Source organism: Bombus flavifrons, chromosome 2 (genome assembly GCF_040668555.2).
Source record: "Bombus flavifrons isolate JBK064 chromosome 2, iyBomFlav1_principal, whole genome shotgun sequence".
Taxonomy (NCBI): Eukaryota; Metazoa; Arthropoda; class Insecta; order Hymenoptera; family Apidae; genus Bombus; species Bombus flavifrons.
Window position 1 is genome coordinate 16,230,163 of NC_138443.1, and position 15,010 is coordinate 16,245,172.

General features: G+C 39.8%; 1 protein-coding gene across 9 annotated transcripts in view; it reads right to left on the minus strand.

The window, feature by feature from the left end:
• The window catches only part of unc-13 (protein unc13 homolog), a 378,276-nt gene that overhangs the window by 296,803 nt on the left and 66,463 nt on the right, over positions 1–15,010 (minus strand). For 5 of the 9 annotated variants that reach the window (XM_069130571.1, XM_069130554.1, XM_069130609.1 and 2 more), the window contains 2 exons: positions 13,902–13,991; positions 1,710–1,829 (listed from right to left, as the gene is read on the minus strand). The exons of 3 other annotated variants lie outside the window; for them this stretch is intronic. In XM_069130571.1, coding sequence (XP_068986672.1) covers positions 1,710–1,829; positions 13,902–13,991 — 210 coding nt within the window. The remainder of the gene's footprint in view (positions 1–1,709; positions 1,830–13,901; positions 13,992–15,010) is intronic. One more of the 9 variants, XM_069130564.1, reaches the window with a different exon arrangement.

A 15,010-nucleotide genomic window follows, 5' to 3' on the forward strand; every position in this document is an offset into this window, starting at 1 on the left:
GTGTAAATGTGTGTAACAATGCAGAGATAAAGTTGCTGAAAAATATCCTAAGATCCTTCTAATCGTGAATTCTTCCGAGGAAGAAAATATCGGGAACGAACCACGATGAGTTTTCCTTCTGTTTGCTGTCCCCAGGGCAGAGAAGATATTAAACGACGATTACCGGAATATTGTACTGGAGAAAGAAAAAGATAATCGCGAACGATATTCGTTTGCCTTCTGCCTCGTAAAGCGTATAATCCGTCGTTTCGATCGCGTTAATTTTAAATGTGCTTCACCGGGAACGAAATTGGTCGATATTGGACGAATCCGAAAATTGAAACTGTGCAACAGCGGGAAACAGAAACGGTTAATGTCCATGCGATTTGATCGTTGTTATCGAGGTATTTGACGTGTCAGGAGAATCATCAGAATTCTCGTTCAGGGGAAAAAGGAGGTCCACAAACGAAGAGGACGAAACAATTGAAAATGAAGTAAAAGGAATGAAATAGGCGGATCGACGGAGATTCCACTACTTGTATGGAACAGAAAAAGAAAGAATTCATCGTTAAAGAAACTTTACCATGCCAAGGGTGTAGCGATCATTGATATAGCGACAAATGATTTTTGAACAGGGGCTGAATTTTTAGGGATAAGTTACCGACGATTCTCGATGGTCGATAACCAACAATGGGAGTGGCATTTCGTAGCGTACTTGCTGATTGAAAATATCCACGTGCATACTCCGTGGATAATGCAATTGCAATTGCATAAAGTACTCTTATGGTCGGTGGTCGCAAATAAAACAAGAAAGAAACGAACATCACGCTGGAATCGATTTTTATGCGAAAAGCTGGCAGCGTACAAAGCTTTTGCTACGCTAATCGGAAGTAGCGTTCGAGCGAATTTTGTCTGGAAGCCATAAACAAAAAAGCTTCTGCGAAAGAACTGTAAAAGATAAAAATCAACATGACGATACGACTATATTCGCTCAAAGCTGCGATTATACTTACAACTAAAATCAACGTAAAACGTATTTGTAAATGTGTGAAATTATTATACAATTTTATTTCAATCGAGTTAACATACGCGTTTTATCTGTACGAATTTCATCGTGAATCGACTATATACCGACCTCTTAACAACAATTTAACAAACCCGAAAAAACAACTACTTTTTCCACTGTCCATTTAAACGAAAATCTGTACCATACGTTGGGCTTGTACACGAATAAGAAGATAACGATAATTATACAGTTTATCCGAGTTTAAGTGGAATTTCACAGATCTTTAACGTTCTCTGTATATTCACTAAACAAATTTACCAATTAACCATATCCTACAATTCGAATAGCCCTACATCCACGGCACGGTGTCAGATATATAGAGAAATAAAGAATCGAATGAAATCGTACGATCGATAAACGCGAAATCATATACGTAAATATTCCATCGTTCGTCCGCCTACGATCTGTAATTCATCCAAACGGAATGATAACGATGATTTGATCGCGGCCAACGCAAAACGCATCGATAGGGGAAACATTCTATAATTACAATCGATGTTCGTGATATTTAGCGCATTAAAAAGGAAAATGAAATTAGCGCAAGTGATGGCGCACGGGTGAATCGCGTCGAGTGTAGCAATTGATCGGGGACGTTCCTCTCGTGTTAGAGAGAATATTCGAATAAAACAGCAGCCACTTAAACAGTGACTTGGCAAGTACTTACAGTGGCCTATATTGTACAATATCTGTCGTCGTGCCTGTTCGGCTCGTGCTTCCTGGTCCATCATGTTGTTCAGCATTTCCAGCTTCCTCTGCAGATCGGCCGCCTCCGTGTTCTCGGGGTCTTTCGAAAAGATAGACATCGGTGGGGAAATGGTTAATCGCGGCTGTCTCGACTGTCTCTACTGTCTCTAATCTGCATCGATTACGTTTTATAGGTACTCGACAATCTGAGGAAAGACGAGGAGAGGCTGCCTCCTCGATTCGTCATCCCGTTATTATCTTACTATTCTCAGGGTGTGATATGTTATGTTCTCTAACGAGCTTTACAAAAGGCATGAAAAATCGGCTATACTCGTTTCTTCGATAATACCCCGCATCGAGCGCTAATATGCCGTCGTCTTTGAAAGGAAACTCGTGTTACGCGCTTACTTTGCGCATTACACGCTCCTATCCGACTGAGTATCTACACGTTGCTTGAAAGATAACCATGACCTAAGAAGATCCTCTGAATTACACTCGAACCGATCATCGTCTAATGTTCTTGATTAATAAGTCGTAAACGCAACACGTTCGACGTTCTGAAAAGTAGTTACGTCCGTAATTACCGTACCATGTCGCCGTCGTTGTTGCCATTGTAGCCTAATTTATCCTGAACCATAATTATATGCTACACAGGCATTCGAAGCCGTGTAAATTGACCTGCGGTCTTGCTCGCTTCAGCGGTTTATTAATATCGCATTTGAACGAAGTATGGCTGGCATCGTCCTTTAGAGATTCCATCATAAACGCGTGCGCATCGGCTGAATCTACGTAACCAGCGCTAATTCCACAGCTTAAGAACGATTTATTACGCAACCAGTTGAGTGACTCGCGTCGAAACCCTTTGGCTGACTAGCGTGCTTGAGAAAGCAAAATTACCAACTTAAACCCTAAATGAAAACTACGCGAGCGTACGCTAGAGATCAGAAGTTTCAGACCATCCCCTGCTTCCCTCTTCTTCGGTGAACTGGAAATGAATTGCTACGTGGAAGTTCGAACCGTTTCACGATCGTGGACGCGATATCTCAGGGGGTGAATTTGACCTGTTAACTGGAGAGGACGAGTAAACTCGTCACTCGAATTGTTCATCCCTTACGTATAATATTTCTATTTAGCGATTCGTTGGCGCGACATTTTATTTTTGTTAATAATCTATTATATCATATTTGTATAAATACAAGATTGAAAATCGACTGGACTGAAATGAAACTTACTGAAATTATTGAATTGAAATTACTCTCTCGTTTTATGAAACAGTTTAATTGGAACCCCCTTATTTTATGCTTCTATTTAAATTCTGACTTTCTGCGCGTACTTATTTTCGTTTGAATGTTTCTACCTCAAATTGTTTACATTGCAGTTTAATTTTACTAACACACACATCTGCATAAATTAACATAGGAATCGATCGTCGAGTCAACATTATACGTTTACTACAGTTATTCATTTACTATACTCTAAAACGTAACAGCAAAATACATAAGCCTACAATCAGTCACGCATTCGCTAGTTTATCTAGCTATCGATAAAAATAATTTAGACGTAGTTGTTGTTCGATCGTGGAACATACGATAATATTCTAAATGTTCAATAACGTAACTGCTAGCAGTCTGGTTAAATATGAATGACAAACAGATATTTTGCCTTCTTCTTTTCGTGTTCTTGTTGAATTATAAAATAGTACGACCCCTGCTTTCCATATCGTGAAAGTTTCAACATGACGATACAAGGAGAATTAAGAATTTCGATTTCGATTGCCTTTCTAGCCGACTCAATTTATTTCCTTATCGTCGATAGTTAGACTCGATGTAACAAGAAAGTAACATGTGCAAGATATATTTAGTCTACCTAGTTTTACTTTGATGATTTGGCAAGCAACTTATCGATTACGTACTATTTCTATCGACTACAGAGAATGTAACTTGCGAGAAAAATAGGAACAAAGTAGCAAATAAGTTATAACGTATCTACTAGAAAATATATAACAAAAGTAAGAAAGAATCGAGAAACAAAGAAATTTCTATCTGAGCAGATTTTTAGACTCTGCCAACTTACATACGCACGTTGTACAGTCAGTAATAAGAAAATATACATAATTTTGTATGAAAATCTAAAAGCGAGATTTAAATCGCGATATATGTATGTTAATGCGTTGAATGTAATGTTTATGGGCGTGTTAATGGATTACCATACATTTAGCAATAATCAGTTTAGTGAATTTAACTTGTTTCTTAGAAATACACGGTATGCGTACGTTGTATGATGAAATGTGTCCCAGTCACGCGAATATTACTTTTATTGTTGGCATTCGGGGTCGTATCTCATCAGACAAAATCGATAAAACACTCATTCAAGGAACTTAGCGTTCCGCAAACCTAGATGCGAGATAATGACGAAATCGTGAAAATCGTACTTTCTGTGTGTAAGCATAAAATTTCAAAAAGATCGAACATCCTGATTACACTGATTCATCCTAAACTCACTCTATCGAGTAAAATAGGACATCTTTTTTTAATCTCTTTGTAGATCGCACACGTGACTGTACGCTTAATAAAAAATATATAAAGTCATTAGATGAATAATACTTGAAGTTTCTCTTTTCTCTTTTACGTTCTACTCGTTTAATAATAAAATTGCCGATCTTTGATACGTTGCACGTAGTTGATTAAATTTAAACCAACCTGACAAAAATATATAATATATACGTAATCTTGTTTCTGTTTCAATAACAAATTATCAGTAATTGCACGTTTTTAGTAAGTAAGAAAACAAAAAATTCGATATTGGTCATTTTGACTAATTTGACAGTTCTACGATTAACAGTGTCTCTCCTTACTTTTCGACCGCTTTGAGATAGACAACAAAGAGATAAAAATCCTGTAGAAATGGAAGAACGAAATTGAAGAGCAAAAGCACAAAATCATCAGAAGATAAACAACACCTGATCTTCGTCTTTTCTTCTCAACATTTTACCTCCTTAACAATGCTGCTTCTTAACGTTCAATCCCTTTATTAGCCGGATGATGAAGAGATAAAAATGCTGTACAAACCGAAGAACACAATGCTGAACAAAGGTCTGAAACAATGTCAAGCCTAAGACACCAGCGCCGAGATTACGTTCAATGTTAATGCGTTCCAATTATCCAGGAAAATAATCGCGTCGGCTTATCCTTAAACACGATTAAGCAAACGAACTGTTAATGAACGTTAAGGACGAAAACTGCGGAAGCCCTTCGCAAACCGAAGAGACCGTCTAAGAAATCCTAATCCCTCGGTACTCCGCAAAAATCTCTCGTAATAATATCAGAAATGTAATACGGCCGCACGAGCCCATTAAAGTCGGATTTGAAGCAAGCACAGAGTAAGGTGAAAAAAAGGAAAAGACGAGGCTGCTGGGACTAAAAAGGATGAAGAGAAGAGGAGTTGGAGTGGAAAAGCAAACGAGAGAAAGAGAAGGAGAGAGGGAGGGAGAGAGAGAGAGAGAGAGAGAGAAAGACAGAAAAAGGAAACGAACTCGATGCTCTCGAGCATGACCCTGACCTACATATTTTGCATTCCACCGTTTCCTTCCGACGCTCAAACATCGAGCAGACACGTACGAATTCGCGGTTTGTCTTCTCCAACGTATACCGTCTCTTCCGGTGGCGGACCACCACTCTCTTGCTCGTCTTTCGTTCATTTCTTCTCTTTCCTTTCGTCCCTTTCCCTCGTGCAGCCGTTTCTCTGTCATATCAGCGAGGAAGACACCGTTCGTTGTTTCTAACTTTGGTCTGGATGCAATTAAAAAAAAGGTCAAGCCCTGACAGGAGAGCGTCTCGGCAGCGCGAGTAGTTCTTTTCTTTGAGACCTCCCGGTCCCTGTTGGCGAGGCTTTCGCCGCCTCCAACCTCTTCCAACCTCTTCCCACTGTTCTGCCAACCACCCCTTTTCTTATCCCACCACGATGCCGCTTCGTGTCCCACCACCTCATCATCCCAAGTGCATCGAGGTCCTCCACCCTGGCACTGGGACGTCTCTTTAAAGTAAAGAAAAGAAAAAAACAAAAAAAAAAGAAAACTCTACTGGCTGCACTTCAGCCATTCCGGTGCTCGAGCCGGGGATCAAAGTATTTTGCACTTTCCTGTCCACCGTGGTCATGCTCCCGCGAGCACAGTTTCGAGGCTCGACGCGGCGCGGCGTGTCGTGTCGCTGTCGCGATCGATCGTTCGAAATAAATGCAATGGAAGAATGCCACGCACTGGTGGTAATAGTCGGACGGACGATAACAGCTAGTCGATGATATATTGACAAACTTCGTAAGAAGAAAACAATGGAAAGAGGAAGCGTCTTACCGCAGACCGTCTTTGTCAGCCGAAACTGACTGACTCACAGAACCTCGAGTTTCTCTTTATGCCTTTCTTTAGATCGAGTCTCGTCGGCTCTACTTGTCACTGGAGGCGTGAATCTCGACGTGAAACGAATCATAAATTACAAAGTACGAAGGCAAACTGAAGGTGATGCGTAGGATTTACGTGAGAAATGTTTTTTGGGTAATCCTTAAATGAAATATTCTTAGATGAAATTATTATCTTCTGACGCTAAAATGAGGTTAGAGGCTAGTATATATACTTCTGGTGTTTTTTCCAAATTTACAATGGATATCGAACTGCAGACTAGTTTTATTAAAAGCAAAGTCAATTTTGGAAATTAGAAGCAGAGCGAAATTTACATGAGATTATTCATTGTCACAAACATGGAGTAAATTTAAGTATCAATAAAGTATACTACGTAGCAGTAATAAGTACGATTCAAATACCTAATTACGTTAATCCAAGAGCTAATATGTTTTCAGATCGTTTATTTTGAAAAAGTCTATCCCCATTGAAAACCGATATTATTATTTTAAAAAATACTATGGTCGTTAATATTGTTTAAGAATTATTTCAACGATGAAGTATCTAATCAGAAAGCAGAAACTAACTGTCGTGTGGTCGTGATGAAGATTTTTGAAGTACGTATTTCTGTTTAAAGAAATTACCTACAACGAAAGGCAAGAGGAAGACCATTCTCATAAATGCTAAGTATCATTTACAAATCGTTAAATAGGGTCACTGATGCTTTGTTACTGTAACTCAAACAGATCTTTTATGATCACGAAAGGGTCATCCATTGCGAGATCATCTACGATAGATCGTGTCATACGAGCTGAACGTTATTTAGAAAACCTTAGGATAAACATTTTTGTATCTCACCTACGCTTAAATTTAATTCAATCCATCGTGATTCTTAACTTAAGAATAAAAAGCAGAAATAGCAGATCTCGGCCAAGCTACAGTATTTTATCGCAAACGGTTAAAAAACAAGAATAATACAATCCGCGAGGATGAACGCAAGATTTAAATTCTCGTCGCTACACGTAAACGCTATTTTCAATCTCGAGTATTAAGCGATCCATCTCAATAAAATTCAGCGTAAGACAAAATACATGAGCAACTAAGCGGCTATGTTAACACCAGAACAGGTTTGAACTGGAATCGCAGAAACTTGTTACGCAAACAACACTTTCGCTTGTACGTGCAAACAGCCTCGTATCCAGCCAGCACATTCAACCATTATCCCAACTACTTTTCATCTAACCTTCGCACAAACGTACCACCCACCACCTTGCGATTCCAAACCATACCTGACATTCGATTTTCAATGGAAAGCGACTCTAGTTAAACCGAAACTGGCTCGAGTCGAACCGTTTCTGCTTCACGATATCGAGCTTTCAATACCTAAGAACGGTACAAAAGACGCAACGTCGGAAAACGAGCTTGACCAGCGAGTCGAACTCGATGAATACTGCTTTTACCACGCGAGAATTGCCTACCAAGAAGCCACGGCGTAAGTTAATCGAGTTAATTGAGCTCTCCGGTGGTGAAACGTCTATTTGACTTTTAAAGCAGAACTGTTACCATTGGATCTTTCGGCTGCGGTATACGATATAATGTACATTGTTTCATCCTCCGGGTTCCAACGATGGATTAATGTGTTTCGAGCCCGGAAGAGAAAAGGCGACCCGCATACACCGCAAGTTCACGAGTCAGCCGAGCAGATATACCAGACAGAGGAAACTTTAAATCCCTGAAAAGTCGTTTTCGTTCTGCTAATCGCCAGCCGCCACCTTTACCTCCTCTAATCTCATGCTGTCTGGTTTACTCGTTCGGCTGTCTGCACGAGCCAGCTAAAAACCGTGTGATTAGTCTATTTTCGCTTGGCCAGTTTTGTCAGCGATTTTCCACACGACAAGGAAAATTAGAACAGACCGAAGAAGGAGAAACCCAGGTCACGCGTACAAGATTGCTCGAACGGTCATGGAGATAGCTCCGACGAGCATGAGACAGCCTTTCGAATGGTTAGAAAAGAGTGCAGCATAGAGCGTGGAGCTAATTTCGGTGCAGCTGAATTCACCGCGCACGAACAATCGACAAAGTTTGCGCCAGGTCCCTGTTCCATCTGGTTTTCGAGTTACAACTGTTTTTCTGGCGTAACAGTCGTCTGCGCGATTCGCCGGAAAAGTGGCGAAGATTATAATGACGGTTGACGCCACCAGTGAGATTTCATTACACGCTTTTACCTACTTTTTGAACGAACTAGTTCTAAAACGGTTTAGACTCGCTTTGAAACTCGTAACGGAGATTAAACGCATCGACAACCTTGGAAGCAAGCTGTTTTCTTGATATCTTTGATAAAAAGAGGCAAAATTGCCCGTAATTAATTTATGATAAAACCTTAGGAATTCTTCCATATTCCTTTGAATTTAATTTTATTCGTGCGAACACAAATTTTAAGAACCTCGACATCTCCCGTATTTTATACAATTTATTGCACTATACGACACTCTGTCAGGTAAGTTTCGGCAACTGCATCGAAAATCGAGCATTTCGATAATCGAGCTCCGATTAAATACATTTTGTATCGACTCGAGCCCTACTACTATCGAACATAGATGCAATTTTGATCATTTTGAAAGTATGAACGTCTTTTACTGGGCGTTCTCAAGGAACATATTCGTGCCTTAAAAAACTTGTAAAACCCGATGATCAAAGGTCGCACAAGTTGAAATATCTTACAGATTTTAAGCAACGATTAACCAACGATAAACCCTGTAGAACACTAACATTACGGAGGTGTGTAAGGTTTCTGCGTCGTATACTTGCATGGCCCACTTTATGCAAACTGCATGAATTTAAAAAACCCGCCCAGAACTTCCTCGTTGGCCTTCCACCGTCCGTCCCCATCTGCCACTTAAAACTCTAAAGTCACGCTAGAGGGAGAGAAATTAGAATCTTTAGGGTGCTATTAGATAGTTTTAAACCGTCATGGCCTCTTGAGGTTCCGCAAGGTAAAGATCCCTCGCATCCTCTATTCTTCTAACACTTACTACTTCCATTTTCCCTGTTTGCCATTTGATTACTCTTTCTCTTCCTATCTGCTCTGTCCATTTAATTATTCCTCCTGCTTTTTTTTTTCTAATTATCACTCTCAAGAGACGTTCTAAAACTAGGAAAACTAGGACTTCCGTTTTTAATAAAAATTAACTGAACGCACAAAGCCTCAGTCAACCAAGTTTGGTAGAAACAGTTTTTCCAGTTTAAAATTGCAATCTTGTTTTGAAAATACTTCCACATATTTGATTAAGAGAGCCATTCAAACGGATGTAACTGGTAAAATTGATGAATATAAATCAATTTCAATAGAAATATTTTTTACTGTAAAGCTTTTCCAAATATATCGTTTCTGCCATCTCCAATGATAATTTAATTCATGGATTTAAACCGATAGACTAACAAAACACTCGATTATATTCGTTTTTGTCGTGATACGAATCTTTCTTTCAAGCAACGTGTACGATTTCTCGAGCTTCTCAAGGATTGAAACGAAACGGTGTCTCGTCGAAGCGATATTTTCCTTCGACAGGATTATTTTCTAAACCAAGATTCATACGTGATTGTAAAAATAGCCTCGCTTTTCGAAAGAATAACGCGAACCTAACAATAACGACATATTTTATGGCGGACTAAAATAACCGTTTGCCCCGATATTTGTGCTCTTTAATTATTACAAGATACCCTTTCTTATCGTAAGACGCCAACGGACGAGCAAAATACAACGTTCACGATGCTAGTTCATGCGTGAATAAAAAATTCTAGTCTAAAAGGTTTGCCATTCTAATCGAATCCATTAGAAGCATATACATATATTATATAGTTACGTTATATTATATATGTATATGTATATAATATATCGAATAAAAGTAGAACGTGTCATCGATCAGTTGGCGAAAAACGCGCGTTCGACGTTTCCGTCTGACAAAATCGTACGTCGTGATGTCGATAAAAATAATCGCAATGTATAGTTCGTGTAGCAAACAAAGGAGCAAGAAAAAGAATCGAAGGTAAAGGAGACAAAACGTCTACGGGCAATTGGTAACTGATTACAGTGTCGCAGCCATAGCTCGATGTATCTGCAGGTACCCTCTTTCATATTTGTACATTTCAAAAGAAGACAAGTTTTGCATCAAATAGACGGTTTTCACTACCGCTGTAAGTATAACAGCTTCTCGAAGCGGAAAAGATCCCTTCTATTTCTCTACGATCTTTGCGCGTATCATTTTAAATCTATCTTTAATTTCATACTTGATTCAATTAATTTTCATTGATCTTTCCTTTTTTTTTTTTTTTTTTTTTTGCTTTAATAATCCACATTCCCCCCTCCCCCTCTTGTGCTATCGCCGCGCCACTGCGTGCACGTGCGATTATGGTGCTTCCAAAGTGAATTTGTGCTGAAACGAAAGTTATGCACGAAAGGGGGAAAAACTCCCGAGAGTTTTGTCCTCAGTCGATTCAACTTAATATCGACCAATTGAACAGAAGTTGCTCATCCATCGTTCATATCTCTCCGCGGCGCTGATTCGGACAGAACGATCGAAATATCAGTTTTTTTCTTTTTTTTTTTAACTCTGTATAGACATAACCGATCGAACTATTGTGGGTCTACGAACACTTGGGAGAGTGTACAAACCAAAACTAATTTAATTAACATATTCTCCAAAATTAAAATAATCAAATATCGTTTCCTACGCATTAAACAATCGTGAATTAAGGGATGCGTAAAAATGGAACAAATATGTAGAAACTGACATCTTTTCTACTTCATCATTCACCGTATCACGAATACGAAATAGCGGAATTACTAATTAAGGAACCGATTTCCGCGGCCGGCATGTCCAAGGAAAAGTGATTTCCTTTTCTTTTATCTCTCATCGCAACTTATTACTACATTTAACCTATAAAAATACTTCCTATAGGCTATCAAACGAAGTTCTCTTTCACTACGTGCTTCACTCAACAACACGGTGCTGTCTCTCAAAAGGCACGCAACGTTCGGTTACTACGTCGAACCGGTGTGTGCTCTAAAAATCAACTTTCCGAACGAATGGAGAATAAAGTAGAATCAAAAGCAACAAAATAGCCCGGGAGGCAGCCGGTGGACGACTCGTCACGATGGCCGTTCCTCCCGTTCTCTTCGCGAAGCAGAGAAAGTGGCGACAACGAGAAAACGTCGTCGCGTCGTCGCGATCTCGCTCGCGACGACATTCGACAGAAAAGACAGAAGACAGACAGACAGACAGACAGACAGAGAGAAAAACAGTGAGGCAGAGAGAAACGTAAGAATAAAAACAGAGAGAAATAGAGGGAAAGAAAGAGAAAGATAGAGAGAGAAAAGGGAAGAGAGAGACAGAGAGACAGACAGAGAAAAAAGGACCTCAAAAGCAGAAACGTCGAAAATTCGCAAATCCACGGTTCCCTTGATTTAATTCGCACACGCATACGCCAATCTGACACGTACGTGTCACGTGAAAAACATAGCTTGTTTTGGAAAGAATGCTGTGCATGTTATATGTTTGCTTACGTATGTGTGTACGTGTGCGTCGACATGAGTCCTTTTTTCTGAAAGCTGCGACGATTGCTCGGTTCGTATCACAGGTGTGTGTGTGTGTGTGCAGGCTCGATAAACGATAAAGGATAATAGAAAATAATGGGAAGGAGTATCGGTTCGTCGATATCTTGCCACCGGTAATTTTCGCGGTTGAAAACTTCCTCCCGGCCTTATCACTCCGGTCCTATAGGTAACGCGAACATGCTGCTGATAGAATAATTAAAGTCGTTTAATCAATCATCGAAGTACACCGGTAACGACCGAAACGAGTTTCAATGGCGTGACTTATCCACCGAACTCCAACCAGCCTGTACAACGAGCATGTATACACGCGGTATAACTCAAAGGTCTACCCTCTACAATTAAGTTAATGAAACACGATCGAAGGGTGGGCGAATATACAAAACCGTGAAACACCCCTGAGACCGGAATTGAGGGGGAAAAAATACTAAAAAGGAAAGAAACGGAAAAGGGTGGTAAAAGAGAACGGAAGGAAAAAATGTACATCACGGGAAACGGGGAAAGTGTGTCATTTCGACATTTAAAATAATCTCGCAACCGATGAGAACTCGACTCTCTCTTTCTCTCTCTCTCACTCTCTCGTCGATCAATCGAGCCAACGGGCGGAGGGGTTAACCGTATTTATGTAATATCTGAAAGTACGTTTAATAATTTTGTAAAAATATTAAACGGAGACGTTGCATCGAGAACGCTTAATGGAATTCCATAATTCAATCGGGGATTTCTCCATCGAATATAATTTAAAGCCGGAAATTCCTTTTTCGATAAGTCAACTCTCGGTATCGACTAGTCCTGGAGTTAAGCTTCCTCCCATTTTCTTCCACCGACGCGTTAGAAAAGTCGCCGCCTTCCATTCCACGTCATCTTTATTTTCTTCTTTTCTAAACATCTCATTTACGTACAGCGGTTGGCGAAAATGTCTGCACACTTATGGAAATTTACTGTATACATATTACACAAAACCGTTTGAAATTTCATTAGCACTGTAACGAGACAGCACTATCTTGATTAAATCGGTGGAGCCAGTCTGAACATGTTCATAGACGTATGTAGAAATTACAAAATATTTATTACAGATATATACGTAATGAAAAAATTAGCATATAGCGTGTTTTGTATAAAACGCATACGATATGGACATAAACTTTCCGATGGTTCAAACATTTTCGCGAACCAGTGTATATCGCGATCTTAAATTTTCGTCGAGTCCTTCGTTAGATTAGCTTTGGCTCTAATTAATCCACGTACATTTCCTAACCGAATGCTTTTCGTTACCACTCGACGCAAACTTGCGGACTTTTACAAGTGTTTACTCTAAAAGTACACGACCGAAATACCGTGGCTTCGTGCTTGTAGTTGAATCGAACGCAGCTACCTCTTAATCGTTACGGTTAAAGTTGAACGTAGTTTGCAAAACGCGTCTCAATTTACGCTAAAACGTCTCGGTCGATTTTCTTCCTCCCTTGGATGGAAGGCAACGCGTAACGCGGTTGATTATCGACGATGGATTTCTTCAGCATGCTCGTCGCTCGATAATATTTAAAGCGGTTTTCGATATCCGGCGAACCGATCAATCGTCGCGGAGCGCTTGACGAGCGGCGCTCCGTCTCTGAAATGGAATATACGAGGGGAAGAAGAATAGAGAAAAAGAAAGAGTGGGTGTAAAATTAGAATCGTAGTAGAAAACTCAGGTGCAGTGGCTGACGAGCAAGAAGGGGGTTACGTATCGCTAATTACGTACAAACAGCGTGGATTCTTATTTCTCGTGGATCGTGTGCGCGTTTCATTGGTTTCGAAACTTTGCGCTGTAAGCGTTCCAGCGCTAACAAATGTAAACGCAAATCGGCGAAAATGTAATAAACGAAATCGCGTAAAATCACGACGCGTTATATAATAAAAACGACGAAATGTAACGCAATGATCTTCGCGAATGGAAACACGCAAAGATTACGTGTATGCCTACTACGTTTTGAGAGAAAGACGAACAAGAATCCGTGTGTTTCGTACCGTGGTTCGACGCACGATCGACGAGAAATCCACATCGTGTGGAAGTCAGATGCATTGGTCAGAAAAACCAGGATATTAAAAGCGAAACGAAGATCTCGGGATCAAGGACGATCCTGAAGTCAGGACGGTCCTACGATCAGGACCAAGGATCTTGACGAGGGTACCTGAGCCACACATGGGCCGGGCTGCTCGCAACTGCATTGCCGTTTCACTCGTTAGCAGGGCTTTCCATCTCGTTCGTTGTTCGCATTTTCCTGATTGGTCAGAGACTGATCAGACTGAAGATCGGCCGAGCATGATCCGATTAGCGATCATGTCCTAATTTTTCAGCCCTTCAACGTTTGAGATCCATCGCCTACCAGCGATTACCAAAGATGATATGTTCAACGGTTTCTATTATACTTCGATTAGAATGAATTTTCATTTCAAACTATTCGTATGCAGTTATTTTACTTACTGCGATGGAAAAGAGTTTAAATCCCGTTTCATTATTTTTCCTTTCTATTCCAAGATCGTTCTATCATCTTGGACGAGCGATTTGTTTTGGAAAGAAAAGATAAAATAATTCAAGGAAAACAATCCTTCCTTTGTTTCTTTGATTTAAGAAGATGTTGATAACCGTTGCTTTGAGCGATTATCCCTTTGTTTGCGAATGGCTATAGCGCACCGATTTGCATGATTTATAATATACTATGGCACAAAGTCAGAATCCAAAGAATCAATAATAAATCGAGCTGGATACAGAGAAACAATGAAACTTTCAATTTGTTGCCAATATTCCACCCCGCGTTATTTCGATCGATCTTCCAGCACCGTATACGGCAATTTCTCAGTAAGAACAAGGTAGAAAGAGGTTAGCGTGTATAGAAATTTTCTATCTACATATCTATACCATTAGAATCTATACGATGAGACGTACTTCCCAATATCTATCTTTGTACTTGCCTGTCTTTACCGCCTCTCTTAAAACAGTTAATTGAGCACGTCACAAATGGCATTTATAACAACTTTCCTTAACGCTCTTTATATTAAGTTACTAGTTTAAATAACTACTATAGAACTGACAGTATTGACAATACTAATTACTAACATTTGGTGTCCATGTTCGCTAGTACGATTACAGTGAAATCTTTTATCTTCAAAGTCGGAGATCTCTTACACGATCTCTCAGACTACCACACGTCACGCTCCGATCTCTCAGATTTAACATGATCTTTATACAACGTTAAAATACGTAAACAATTTTACGAAAATTCCCTAAAATGGAAATATT